This window comes from Oratosquilla oratoria, chromosome 11 (genome assembly GCF_046742065.1).
Source record: "Oratosquilla oratoria isolate Oo_2021 chromosome 11, ASM4674206v1, whole genome shotgun sequence".
NCBI classification, from domain to species: Eukaryota; Metazoa; Arthropoda; class Malacostraca; order Stomatopoda; family Squillidae; genus Oratosquilla; species Oratosquilla oratoria.
Genome location: NC_134787.1, coordinates 71,461,959 through 71,476,188, shown reverse-complemented (window position 1 = coordinate 71,476,188; position 14,230 = coordinate 71,461,959). Strand labels below are relative to the sequence as shown.

Sequence of the window (14,230 nt, the reverse complement as noted above, 5' to 3'; positions counted from 1 at the left end):
TGTCTATGAAGGGTGTATAGTCTGAGTCTGTGGGAAAGTCTTTCTTACGTCGAATGGTGCGTCGGTCGTCAGGGTGAGATGTAAGATGGCTCGTCTGTGCAAAATGACGTATGAGTGCGTTTGCTTGTTGTCTGTTTGAGGGTAGATTATCTGTTGTTGTGATTATTGCAGCGTGAGAGCGTGTAGTGTTAGTGTTGGATAGTGTGATGCTGTTGAGTGTTTTGTACAATTTGCTGGTGTTTGTTTTGTGATCAAGTGTATTGATAAAGTTTTGCCAATTTTGTGTTTTTTGTTCATGTATTTTATTGGCAATCACAGTGTTTAGTGTTTGTATTTGGTCTGCTATGTTTTGAGGGATAGGTGTGGGGGTATCGTGTTTAAGTGTGTCACGTTGTCTGATGAGGCCTTGGATTTCTGGTGTGAAGTTGGGGTTGTGTGATTTTCTGTTGCCTCTAGGGATGTATCTCTTGTCTGCGTTTTGTATGATTGTATTAAAAGCGTGCACAGCATTGTTTATGTTTGTGATTGGTGTACTGTTAAGTGTTTCAAAATGTTGTTCTGTCTCTTCATTAAAGGCTTCCCAGTTAGCTCTCTTGTAATTGGTGTAAGTGTGTCTGTGGCCAGCTGGGGTGCATCTTGTTTTGGTGATGATGATTGGAAGGTGGTCAGAACCAAGGGCTCCGACCACTCTCCATGATGTTGTTGGGGTTAGGCAGGGGGAGCAAAAGGTGATATCAGGAGAGGAGGGAGTGTAGAGGGCTTGGTATGGGATATGTGTATGATTATGCGTGTTGTTCATGATAGTCAATGAGTCGAATTGAGTCTGTATATCAAGCCCTCTGTCTGTGTCAGGGTTGTCGACAAACCAGGCAGACGACTTGGCGTTGAAGTCACCACCCATGATCAGGTTGGGGATTGAGGTTAGTTGGCTGAGTTGAGGTCTGAAGGTGTTTGGAACTGTGGGGGATGATTGGGGGGGAATGTACATGTTAACTATTGTTAGTGTTGAATTGTTGCCTGTGCGGATACGAATGGATTGGGTTTCTGTTGTGTTATCTGTGGTAGGGAGGAGAATTTTGGTTGTGGCACTTGTGTCCACAAAACAGATGGAATGGTGGATCAGGGTGATGAGTCCACCGCCATTGCCGTCAGTCCGGTCTTGTCTGATGGTGGTGTAATTATGAAATGATGGTGTTTTGTGTGAGTGTCTTAATTTTGTTTCTTGTAGAATTGCAATGTGTATGTTGTGTTGTTTAAGAAAGTGTTCAAGTTCATGTTTTTTAGTGTTTATACCGTCAATGTTGTGTTGTAATATGTTGATGTTGTGTGTTTTGTATGTGTTGTATGTTGCCGTTTGGGGTTGAGGTTGGGGTGGTAGTGGGGAAGGTGTAGGATCTGGGTCAGAGGGGGGGAAAGGAGAGATCGGGGACAAAGGAAGGGGAGTACTAATCGGGGGTAAGGGCAAAGGGAAATTGTGAGTGGGTAAGGGTGTTGGTTGGGGAGGTGGGATTGGGGTTACTGGAGGGCAGGTAGAACATGTCCAAGTGTTTGTGTATTGGTTTGTGTCAGCAAGTGTTGTACAAGTGAGGTGGGCCCAGTTTTTGCACATATTGCACTGAACTGAGCCCTTTGTCTGTCTGCTCGAAGTAATGGGTTTAGAGCATGTTGGGCATGTGTATTTTGTGGTGGGCCCAGGATTGCTCTCTACATCTCCGGCTAAAAGTAGAAGAAGAGGGGTGATCGCCGGAAAACGACCCCTCAGTGCAGAAAAAACGTAACATTGTGTGTTGGAAAAAAAAAGGATTGTGGTACTCCCCCAGGTAGGCGTAGCTCCTCCTTGGGGATCGGTGCCATCTGCGTAGAGCTGATGGCCAGGGGTAGATGCTGCTGTTTGGCCCCCAACTCTTGGGGTTGGGGGGTGGTCCCACGACGTAGACGTTGCAGTGGAAAGCATAATCTTATATACAAAAATGTGAGGTGGAAAAGGAACAAACTCAGGTTACGTGACCGATGCTCCGCAGGTCGCATGGGGTTTTGTGACCTTGGAGAAAATGAGGTAGCACTTGGTTGACTGCTGAGGTAGTAATGCAGTCAGGTGACCACTGACCATTTGATATGTTGAAATTAGGGAAATATTTTATCAGGGAAGACTCAATTATTTTCCTTTTGAAGCTACATGTTGATTTATAAATTATTTCAGCATCATCCCAATGCATGCGGTGATCTTTATTGGCAATGTGCTGAAATACCGCGGAACTTTGTTGACCATATTTTACAGAATTTTTATGCTCTTTAATTCTGGTTGCCAAATCTCTTCCAGTTTGTCCCCAATAAACAGTATCACAATCTAAACATGGCAACTTATATACACCTGGGTTAATGTCACTTGATGGTCTGCGGTGTACATTAACTATTTTCCTAAACAAGGTATTAGGATAATTGAAGATGACATTGATATTTTCTTTAGGTAATGATTGGGACATTTCATTTATAGAATCATTAAAGGGTAATTTTATACATTTATTATCCCATTTATGTTTTTAGTAGAGTGGGAAGTAGATTTATGGAAACTTATTTTAGCCTTGCTAAGGGTTTTTGCAAGAACCAATCCGGGTATCCTAGTTTTGTAAGTTGCTTTCTTATTAGTGTCTTCTTTTTCCGACTGTGGGATAAAAAGTATATATATATATATGTATATATATATATATATATATGTATATATATATATATATACTCGTACATACATATAAGCATATATATATATGTATATACATATGCAAATGCGTGAGCCATAAGCCCGTCGTACATAGTCAGAAAATCAACAATTTATACCTCGCATCATTCCGCGTTCCTTCCCCAATCCACTCCATCCCTTCCCCCTCGTACCCTTCAGCTCCCGTAGGAAAATCAAGCCGTACGTTTTGGACAGCTTAATAAAACCATCCCGATGGTTACAGCAGAGCTGGGATGTTATGAAAGCTGCTTCGACTATTTTTCGATTTTTCTTGCCTACCCCTTGTTGTAATATTTCCACCCCGTCCCAGTTGGGTAAATGTCCATATTTCTCCGCATGAACCACCAAAGCGTTTGATGCTTGGTGGGCCCTCAGGTCACTCTTGTGCTTATATATCCGCTTGTGTATGCCTTTTCCTGTCTCTCCAAAGTAGTTTCAGGTCACAACCACCACATGGGATTCTGAAAACCATGCTGTTCTTATTGTGTTCTCTTCTACCTTTACCTCTCACTATTTCACTTATCTTCGTACTGGATGAACTGGCTATCCTTAGCCCTACTCTACGCTCAGTACAGTCCTAGCATCGTTATACATGGAGTCTTTGGAGTGAGATAATTTCATGAAAATTATGGGAAGAGGAACGTATTGGTTTTGATACGTAGACGACGTCCTTCTCATTGCCTCGGGAAAACCAATTTCAATACCAAACTCAATTGGCTGAACATGGTAGACAGGGATATTCGGTTTACAGTGGAACACGAGGTGGGCCAAAAGTTACCTTTCTTAGATGTAGTGATTTAGAGAAAGGACAATGGTACGGTGGGTTTCTCGGTCCACAGGAAAGCAACAAATAAAAATGACCTCATTCACTACTTTTTGGCACATAGTGAAAGGATAAAGAGAGGAGTAATAATAGGATTTTTTCTCAGAGCGTTCTGGATATGCAGTGAAGAACAATTCGACAGAGAGGTCAACTACATGTTTAAAGTGTTCTCAGGACTTAAATATCCAGAAAGATTACTCCATAGTTTAAAGAAAATAGCGCTTAAAACAATAAAAAAGAAAAAGGATAAGATAAAGGAGATTAAGGAAGGTGCCTTCATTGTGATTCTCAGCTCTAAGTACACAGAAGAGTTGGGACATTTACCCCGTAGGGTAGGGCTGAGGATCGCCAGTTCATCCAGTACGAAGATAAGTGAAATAGTGAGAGGTAAGGGTAGAGGAGAACACAATAAAAACAGCATAGTTTACAGATTCTTGTGTGGTAGCTATGACCTGAACTTCTCTGAAGAGACAGAAAGAGGCCTACACAAGCGGACATATGAGCACAAGAGTGACCTGAGGGCCCACCGAACAGCAAACGTCTTGGTGGTTCATGCGAAGAAATATGGTTATTTTCCCAACTGGGACGGAGTGGAAATATTGCAACAAAGGGTAGGGAAGAAAAAACGAAAAATAGTCGAAGCAGCTTTCATAACATCCCAGCCCTGCTGTAACCATCGGGATGGTTTTATTAAGCTGTCCAAAACGTCTGGCTGGATGGTCCTACGGGAGTTGAAAGGCACGAGAGGGAGGGATGGGGTGGGTTAAGAAAGGAACGCGGAATGATACGAGGTATAAATTGTTGGTTTTCCGACCATGTTTGTACACTCTGAAGAAGTTCTGTTAAGAGCGAAACGTCATTAATCAAAATTTCAACGATCTTCGGTGTTTATCTCACCACCCTACCACTCATATATATACATATGTATATATATATATATATATATGTATATACATATATATATATGTATATATATATATATTTATATATATATATATATATATATATATATATATATATATATATATATATGAGTGGAAAAGGTGGTAGAGAAACGCGGGTTAGAGCGAGAACACTATATTCTTGACTATCGACTACAAGTCTTCTTCTGAAGAAGCTTTGTAATCGAAACGTCAGGAATATAGCGTTTCACTCTAACCCGCATTTCTCTACCACCTTTTCCACTCGTCTGTCTTACCTTCATAACATATATATATATATATATATATATATATATATATATACATATATATATATATATATATATATATATATATATGTATATATATATATATATATATATATATATATATATATATATATATATATCTCTTAGAACCCATGACAAACTAAAATTCAGGGAGAAAAAATCTTGATAGACGGCCATTCCAATATCTTTGAAAAAGGGAACAATTCCTTTCCCGATGATTAAATGCCCTTGAGCTTATTTTGTCTACGAATACACTTCTATTACAACACTAGCAAATGGTTCGTCTTTCGTCTTGTTTTTTCACTTGTTTTACCTTCCTTATTTTCGACACCTAACGATATTTTGTGACCAAAGTAGTATTTTATTCAGCTGAAGGGTCAGCCGGTATGAGAGTGTCCCAGAGAACCTTGCATAGATTTTGTTGTTACTTAAGGGTTTGTAGTCTGCAAAGGTAAAATGTGTTATGGAATTCTCCTGTTCAATTGCTGGTATTTCACTCACCTCAGCTTCCCGTTCTCACGCAGTAGGAAGTGAGAAACTCCGGGTAGGACAAAGTTTTGTCAGTTGCGGAAAGCCAATGTGTTTCTTTCCTTCCTTTTTTTTTTTTTTTTTTTGCCGACGTTGGGTTGCCTCCCTGCCGCCTGGCCAGTGCCTGCTCATGAGCTCAAGACCGTAACCACTGGACTACGAAGCTAGTAACACTTCTCATTTATTCTGACTCCCTGAGACAACCTCTTGATACTGAAATGGTGACAGAAGTGGTGACAGACTCCTTCGTATCGAGGGGTACGTCTCCCTTGGTGAAGGGGATGAGATAAGTTCAAATCAGTTGGTATCCCTGACTGTCGCCTTGCTTGACGGGACGAACAGGTCTTGTTCCTGGCTCAGTTTCGGTATAAATTTGTCCTTACTGATTGAAGTTTTTGTCGCAGCTTTCTTGGAAGGAGTTTTGAAACAAGCCGATGCAATCATCCAACTTCATCACTGCATCCATTTTTTTAACACGTGTGAGGAGAAGCAGGCAAAATTCCAGGGGATAAACAGCAATTTGCGTGTTTAGATTTTACTTTTTTTATTCTGAAATTTTTGTATTGCGATATCAGCATATGACCATGTTATACTAGTATGTTCATCATTCATTATCACCATTAGAGCTTTTCTAAACCCCATCGGTATTAGGTCAGTCTTCGCAGTCAACATTTCTGCATAGATAGTTACCTGGAGACTTGGTTACCATGATGGTTACCTACAGCAATTCTAATCGCCTTAAGAACCACCCTTCCTCCTCTCCCACACTTCCCCTCCCTCCTTTCCCTCCCTTTACCTCCCTCCTCAACCTCTATTCCACTCTCTCCTCTCCCGCCCTTCCCCTCACTCCTCTACCGCACTTCCCCTCTCTCCTCTACCGGTCTTTCCCCTCTCTTTCCTGCCCTTCCCCATCCTGCTCTCCCACACTTCCCTTCCATTCTCTCACGCCCTTCCCTCACCTCCTTTCCCGTCCTTCCCCTCCCTCTTCTCTCGCCATCCCCCATCTTCTTCCGCCATTCCCCTACCTCCTCTACCGCCATTCCCCTGCCTCCTCTCCCGCCATTCCCCAACCTCCTCTCTCGCCCTTCCCTTCTTTCCCGCCCTCCCCCTCCCTCCTCTCTCGCCCTTCCTTTCCCTCCTCTCTCACCCTTTCCTTCATTCCTCTCTTGCCTTTCCGCGTGTATATCAAAATCTATTGTGTTTATCTTAACTTGGTAGCAGAAGACAAAATCTATTCTAGATATTGGAGTAACAAATCTTGACGAAATTGGTACATTCATCAGAAAAAAGAAGAAAAAAAAGTAATATTGAAACTCAGCGAAATCTGAGTCACATTCCTGCTATTCAACAGTATATAATATGAATATCCTACGCCAGGAGGCGCATAGCTGCGGCCTAAGTCATCATCAATACCTATGGCGCTCGAACTATTGGAGCAGGTAACATTTATTGCTGGAAATTGGAGAGAAGTGCGGAATTCGAACTCAAAACTAGGCGAATACGAGACCAACATGCTTCCGATCATGCCACCAGTGCACATGTGGAATAATGTATAACTTGGGTTAGATTCATAGAAAGCTTTCTTAAGTAATTTTTTTTACGAATGTTGCACGCACTTGCATATCGACGGTCTACATTCTTCTAGCCTGCACCAGTGCACACGGACGCACGCACGCATGAAGAGTTTTTGGTGAAGTGAGCCCGCTAAAGAACTCATCTCTCAGGTCAAGTAGGGTCAAAGAGCAATTATCTCCGGATTACCTACCAGCCCACGCTGCCCACTTTGACTCCGACGGTCGAAGCATTGTACCACAGATAGTAGTATTGATAATTTATTTTCTCTTGTGGTTCTATTTCAATTGGACATATATTTTACATATATATATATATATATATATATATATATATGTATATATATATATATATATATATATATATATATTGTTATGCAAGAGTGCATTTTTTCTATGATAAACTATGTATTATGTAAATTATGTATTGTGTATGTATTATGTACTATGTATGAAACTATGTATTATGTAAATTATGTATTGTGTATGTATTATGTACTATGTATGAAACTATGTATTATGTATGAAACCATGTACTATGCAAGTTTATTGTCCGTTCGCCTTCAACGACTACTGTCGTCTGCTAGGTGATACGTTGTTCGAAGGTACGATGAATGTATTCCTTGTATGGTGGTGTAATGTGAATGCTTAAACGCACTAGTACATGAATAATTATATGTAATCGTCATGTACAGTCAGATATAAATTTGTATCTTGTAACAAAGAATGTGGATGCCTTTAGTTTTGCTTTATTGGTGGCCGAAGGTGACGTGGGCGGTCGGCCAGGTGAGTGAGTTTGAGTTGTCTGGAGGGACCGGGCTAGTAAGAACTGGTGAGAATACCCTGTGTCAAGTAAGATTAAACATTTTTAGTTCCAGTGCAGTTAGGTCTCTAGTGATTAAATTTAACTTTGATTATTATATTCCGTGTGTGTCTGTCTATATGGTAATGGTTACACGTGTGCAAGATCTTTATATTTTTTTTAATACTCTTGTTAAAAGCTGCCGGCTTTTCCATGTTTCAATTCTCATTCGCCGGCAGCATCCTATTCTAAATTGGAATTGTTCTGTCATGCTTAAGCCCCCATTTATAATTAAATCTATTTTCCTTTGTTGCTCTTTATTTGAAACAATATAATGGAATGCTCTTAAGAAACAGTTGACTGGTAATTACGCATAACTTAAGGGCCCAAGTCCTCTCTCATAATTCGGACTTTGTTACGCCATATTGGGGCCCTCAATCGGAATACTCGGGGATCATCGTGCCCTGGGAAGTCGTGGCATAACAAAATGGTGGAGCTGCGGGGTACCATATAAATTGAAGGTACACCATATAACTGAAGGTAACGTATAGATTGAAGGTACCATATAAAGTGAAGGTACTATATAATACCGGGTACTATAGTGTGGTATTATGATTGCACGTATTGTGATGATTGCACGTATTGTGATTGTGCGGCGATCGTACTATATGTGGGGTACCATATTGTGCAACGAGTGTATTATACAGAACAAGGTATCGTACTATAAAGTATAAGTACAGCGGTGTAGTATTAGTGCGGTATACTTGCAGTGAATAATAATTGTTTACTGTTTCTTGAGTATTTAACCATTCTTTATGAACATTGTATTAATTAGGTTATAATTCCTCACTAGCTGATATGGAGTCTTTTGACATTGCACAATTCATTAAGGGTCCTGGGCTTGCCCTTTTGCAGAACTGTGAAGTACTTAAGGATGACTGGATAGCTTTGGCTAGGTTTTACAAGGTTCAAATCACAGGTAAATCTAACAAGGCTGATATTAAGAAAGCAGTCATTCAAGATTTGATCTCGAAAAAAATTCTGGAGGATAGTGCCAAGGCATTGTGTGACATGGAGCTTCAAGGAGAGACGGAGAGAGATGAGGATAAAGCGGAAATTACTAAGATGGAGTTGGAGGTAGAGAAAGAGAGGATAGCTCTAGAGAAATTTAAAGTAGAGAAGGAGTTGGAGAAGGAGAGGATAGCACTTGAAAGGCTCAAGGTCGAAACAAACTTGAAGTTTGCAATGATGGAGAAGCAGGGTGCCCAAGGGTTGCTGGAACCTACATTTGATATAAACAGCGTAGTACGCCTTGTCCCTACGTTCCTAGAGGGTGACCCGGAGGAATTTTTCGAGCAGTTCGAAAGTTTGGCAACCACCCTCTCTTGGCCTAAGCCATATTGGTGTGTGCTGGTACAAACGGCCTTAGTGGGTAAGGCTCGTTCATCGTATTTATCCTTGTCCTCTGAAGATCAGAGCCAGTATTCGGTAGTGAAGGATACAGTGTTGAAGGCATACTTATGCACTCCAGAATTTTATAGACAAAAGTTTAGAAGCTGTTTTAGAGGAAACCACCAGTCATACCTCGAGTATGGTAACAGTGTGAATAGATTATTTAATAGATGGCTATCAGCTAGCGGAATTGAAACTTATGAGGAGTTAAAGGAACTAATTGCACTGGAACAGTATGTTAAGGGTATTCCACCGGACGTTCGAACCTATTTGCTAGAAAAGGAAGTAAGTAGAATTGATCGAGCTGCCACATTGGCGGAAAATTATACATTAACGCATAAATCAAGTAAGCCTCCTTCCCCTCCAGGCATTTCTCAACCTCAAGAGGGAAAGGTACACAAGGGTAAAGGTACCTGGACCTGGGTAAAAGCAATACAGATGTGTCAAAAATTGGTTGCTTTTACTGTAAAAAATTTGGGCACGTAAGGGCAAGGTGTCCTGAGTTGACTAGAGAGAAACGTGTTGCTAATGTAACTTTGCTTTCTGCAGATGTAAAGGAAAAAGGGGATCCTGATGTGGGAAGAGAACGCAGTCTGTTTAACCCATTTGTATTCCCTGGTACAGTGTCTGTCGAGGAGGATGGGCCCGGAGTGTCTGTAACTGTGTTGTGAGATACTGCTGCATCGCTCAGTATGGTATTACAAAGCGCTGTTCCTGACGTAGAACAGGCGTTGACGGGTGAGCATGTATTGATAAAGGGCGTTGGGGGTACGATGACGGTTCCCCTGTGTAAGTTGTTCCTCCGAACCGAATTATTATCTCGGCCTGTGTTGGTTGGAGTTGGAGAGACTTTACCTGTTGAGGGAGTGAGTTTCTTGCTAGGAAATGATATAGCGGGAAAGTTAATTGTGCCTGATCCCGTGGTGAGTACGACTCCACTGGAATGGGATCCTGCCGAGGGTTTGGAAAGCGAGTGTGGAGATATTTTTCCAGCATGCGCAGTTACTCGCAGCCAGGCAAGGATGAAAACCAGTGAAGAAACTGCTGATATGGATATTAGTAGTTTGTTTAATGTAGACTCTAGTACAGGACCTGCTGTTAAGCCAGATGAACTTGCTGATCGTGATGTGGATTCGCCTAGTCCCGGGGTTCTGCCGTGCAGTCTGTCTAGCGATAAAGTTAATGAAGCGCAGAGTAATGTAAGTGAACGTGTGGATATAAGTGTTCTCCCAATGACTCGTAGTAATCTGATATCTGCCCAGAAAGCTGATAGGTCATTAATCCCATTATTTGCAAGGGCCATACAAGAGAAGGACATCTCAAATGAAGCTACATGTTATTATACGCGTGATGATATACTAATGAGAAAATATAGACCGCCAGATGTTCCTGCAAATGAGAATTGGTGCGAGTTTCATCAGGTTATCGTTCCGGACGTGTATCGAGAGAAAGTCATCAGTTTTTCACATGACTACATAGGAGGACATCTGGGTGTGCAGAAAACTTTGGACAAGATTATCAAGTACTTCTATTGGCCTGGTATCCATAGACAAGTAGCACAATATTGTAAAACATGTGAAACATGCCAGTTGGTAGGTAAGCCTAACATTGTTATTCCTCCTGCACCGTTGCAACCTATTCCTGTAGTGCCGGAACCTTTTACCCATGTGATAATTGATGTCGTGGGCCCCCTTCCTAAAACAAAAAAGGGGCATCTGTACATGTTAACCCTAATGTGTACCACCAGGTATCCAGAGGCCATTCCACTGCGTTCCATTACAGCCAGGACTGTGTTGCCAGCCTTGACAAAGTTCTTCACCCTATTCGGAATACCGAAGATTGTGCAGTCCGACAGAGGTACCAATTTTGTATCAAATATCTTCAGGCAAGTAATGTCTCTTCTTGGGATTAAACAATATATTGCATCTGCTTATCATGCCCAAAGCCAAGGAGCCTTGGAACGTTTTCATGGAACCTTTAAAACAATGTTAGCAAAGTATGGTCATGAGACTGGAAATGAGTGGGATGTGGGTTTGCCATTCCTTCTATATGCGATCAGATGTGCTAAGCAATCTAGTCTCGGGTTTTCTCCAAGTGAACTATTGTTTGGCAGAGACATAAGAGGACCCATGAAGCTACTCCATGAGAGCTGGATAGACTTGGAGCATGCCGATAACTTGTCTGAGTATGTGTCTAAGTTAAAGGAAAACCTAGATGTGGTACACAGGTTTGCACAATGTAATTTAAAACTAAGTCAAGAAAAGATGAAGGAAAATTATGATAAAGATGCAGTAGAACGTAACTTTGAGGTTGGGGATGAAGTTCTGTTGTTCTTGCCCGTAAGAAAGTGTCCATTACAAGCAAGGTACAAGGGACCTTTCAGAGTTATAGGTAAACATGTGATATCCACTCCTGATCACAGAAAAACAAAAAGGTTAGTACATGTAAACTTGATTAAGAAGTACCATAGAAGAGACTCGGGAAGTGCTGCTAAGGCAGAGGAGAAGGTAGATGGTACTGTAAATAGTTTAGAAGTTGTGGAGATGCAAAGTGAAGACGACCTTGATAAAATTCCTGTAGGTAACAAACTCAAGAATTCTGATGTCCTTGCTAATCTAAATAGTAAGTTGTATCATTTGTCTGACAGCCAACAGTCAGATGTTTCAGAATTACTGCAAGAGTTTGTGGAAATCTTTGGAGATGTGCCGAGACCAACGACTGAGGCAGTTCATCATATTGAACTAGTGGAAGGTGCCGCCCCGGTAAGAGAAAAGCCCTATAGAATGTCCCCCCATAAGGCAGCTATTCTCCAGAAAGAAGTAACATTTCTTCTTGATAATCACTTAGCAGAGCCAAGTAAGAGTGACTGGGCTGCTCCATGTATTCTTGTGCCAAAAGGAAATGGGGAGTATAGAATGTGTACTGATTACAGAAAACTTAATGCACTTACCAAGGCTGACAACTTCCCTCTTCCTCGCATAGATGACTTAATTGACTCAATCGGCAAGGCCAAAATTATAACTAAATTAGATCTAATGAGTGGCTACTATCAGATGCCACTGTCTGAGGAGGTAAAACGTGTGTCAAGTTTCATAACACCTAGTGGACTATATCAATACAAAGTAACTTCATTTGGCTTACGGAATGCACCCGCAAAGTTTTCACGTCTAATGTCTAATGTTATTGCAGGCTTGGAAGGTGTGTGTGTGTACATCGATGATCTGTGCGTGTATTCTCAGACGTGGGAGGAACACTTGATTTCCCTGAGGTCCTTGTTCGAGAGGTTAAGGAAGGCTAGGTTGACTGTCAATCTAATGAAGACTGAGTTTGCTCATGCAAAGGTGACCTTTTTAGGCCATGAGGTGGGTTACGGTACGGTTGCACCTATGCACGCCAAGGTTGAGGCCATAGAGGCTTTAGCTGCTCCTGCCAACCGTAAAGCAGTCCAGCGTTTCTTAGGTGTAGCAGGTTATTATCGGAGATTCTGCCCTAATTTCAGTAAACTTGCTAAACCACTCACTGACTTAGTAAGTCCTAAAGTAAAATTTAGATGGACATTAGAATGTCAAGAAGCCTTTGATAAGATAAAGTCAATCCTTACTTCCAAACCTGTCTTACATGGTCCTGATTTCTCCAAAAATTTCACTATTAATGTTGATGCTAGTGATGCTGCTGCAGGAGCTGTGTTAATGCAAGAACATGATGGAATATTGTTTCCTGTATGTTATATGTCTGCGAAATTCAAGAAATACCAAAGACACTACAGCACTATAGAGAAGGAAGCAGCAGCGTTGTTGATGGCTTTGGAAAAATTTGATGTGTATGTTGGAAATAACCCACAAAAAAAATAACTGTTTATAGTGATCATAACCCTCTTGTCTTTGTGAACAATATGAAAAACAAGAACATGAGGTTGACAAGGTGGTGGTTAGCTTTACAGCCATACAACCTGGAAATAAAACATGTGAGCGGTAAAAATAATGTAATTGCAGACAGTTTATCAAGACCGTACTAAAGTCTTCTGACAATCGTGGTTTCTGTACTGTGGTATTAGGGTCACGACTACTGTATGGTAATCTAAGTGTGGTTGAGGCTGGTTGTTTATTGCCTCAATATCTTGTAATGTACTATGAATTATTGTATAAGTTTATTTTACTATTTTGGAACTTGTAGTTGAAAAATGCACTATTCCGGTTATAAACACTATTGTGTTTAATTTAAAGGTGAGGGTGTTATGCAAGAGTGCATTTTTTTCTATGATAAACTATGTATTATGTAAATTATGTATTGTGTATGTATTATGTACTATGTATGAAACTATGTATTATGTAAATTATGTATTGTGTATGTATTATGTACTATGTATGAAACTATGTATTATGTATGAAACCATGTACTATGCAAGTTTATTGTCCGTTCGCCTTCAACGACTACTGTCGTCTGCTAGGTGATACGTTGTTCGAAGGTACGATGAATGTATTCCTTGTATGGTGGTGTAATGTGAATGCTTAAACGCACTAGTACATGAATAATTATATGTAATCGTCATGTACAGTCAGATATAAATTTGTATCTTGTAACAAAGAATGTGGATGCCTTTAGTTTTGCTTTATTGGTGGCCGAAGGTGACGTGGGCGGTCGGCCAGGTGAGTGAGTTTGAGTTGTCTGGAGGAACCGGGCTAGTAAGAACTGGTGAGAATACCCTGTGTCAAGTAAGATTAAGCATTTTTAGTTCCAGTGCAGTTAGGTCTCTAGTGATTAAATTTAACTTTGATTATTATATTCCGTGTGTGTCTGTCTATATGGTAATGGTTATACGTGTGCAAGATCTTTATTTTTTTTAATACTCTTGTTAAAAGCTGCCGGCTTTTCCATGTTTCAATTCTCATTCGCCGGCAGCATCTTATTCTAAATTGGAATTGTTCTGTCATGCTTAAGCCCCCATTTATAATTAAATCACCATTCCTTTGTTGCTCTTTATTTGAAACAATATAATGGAATGCTCTTAAGAAACAGTTGACTGGTAATTACGCATAACTTAAGGGCCCAAGTCCTCTCTCATAATTCGGACTTTGTTACGCCATATTGGGGCCCTCAATCGGAATACTCG

At 40.8% G+C, this 14,230-nt stretch overlaps 1 protein-coding gene across 1 annotated transcript in view; it reads left to right on the top strand.

Annotated features, from left to right (window-relative positions):
- Positions 1-9,893: 9,893 nt before the first annotated feature.
- Positions 9,894-14,230, top strand: part of LOC143030092 (uncharacterized) — a 5,307-nt gene continuing 970 nt past the window's right edge. The window contains exons 1-2 of the mRNA XM_076193293.1: positions 9,894-12,191; positions 12,462-12,839. Of these exons, the coding sequence (XP_076049408.1) occupies positions 9,894-12,191; positions 12,462-12,839 (2,676 nt within the window). The remainder of the gene's footprint in view (positions 12,192-12,461; positions 12,840-14,230) is intronic.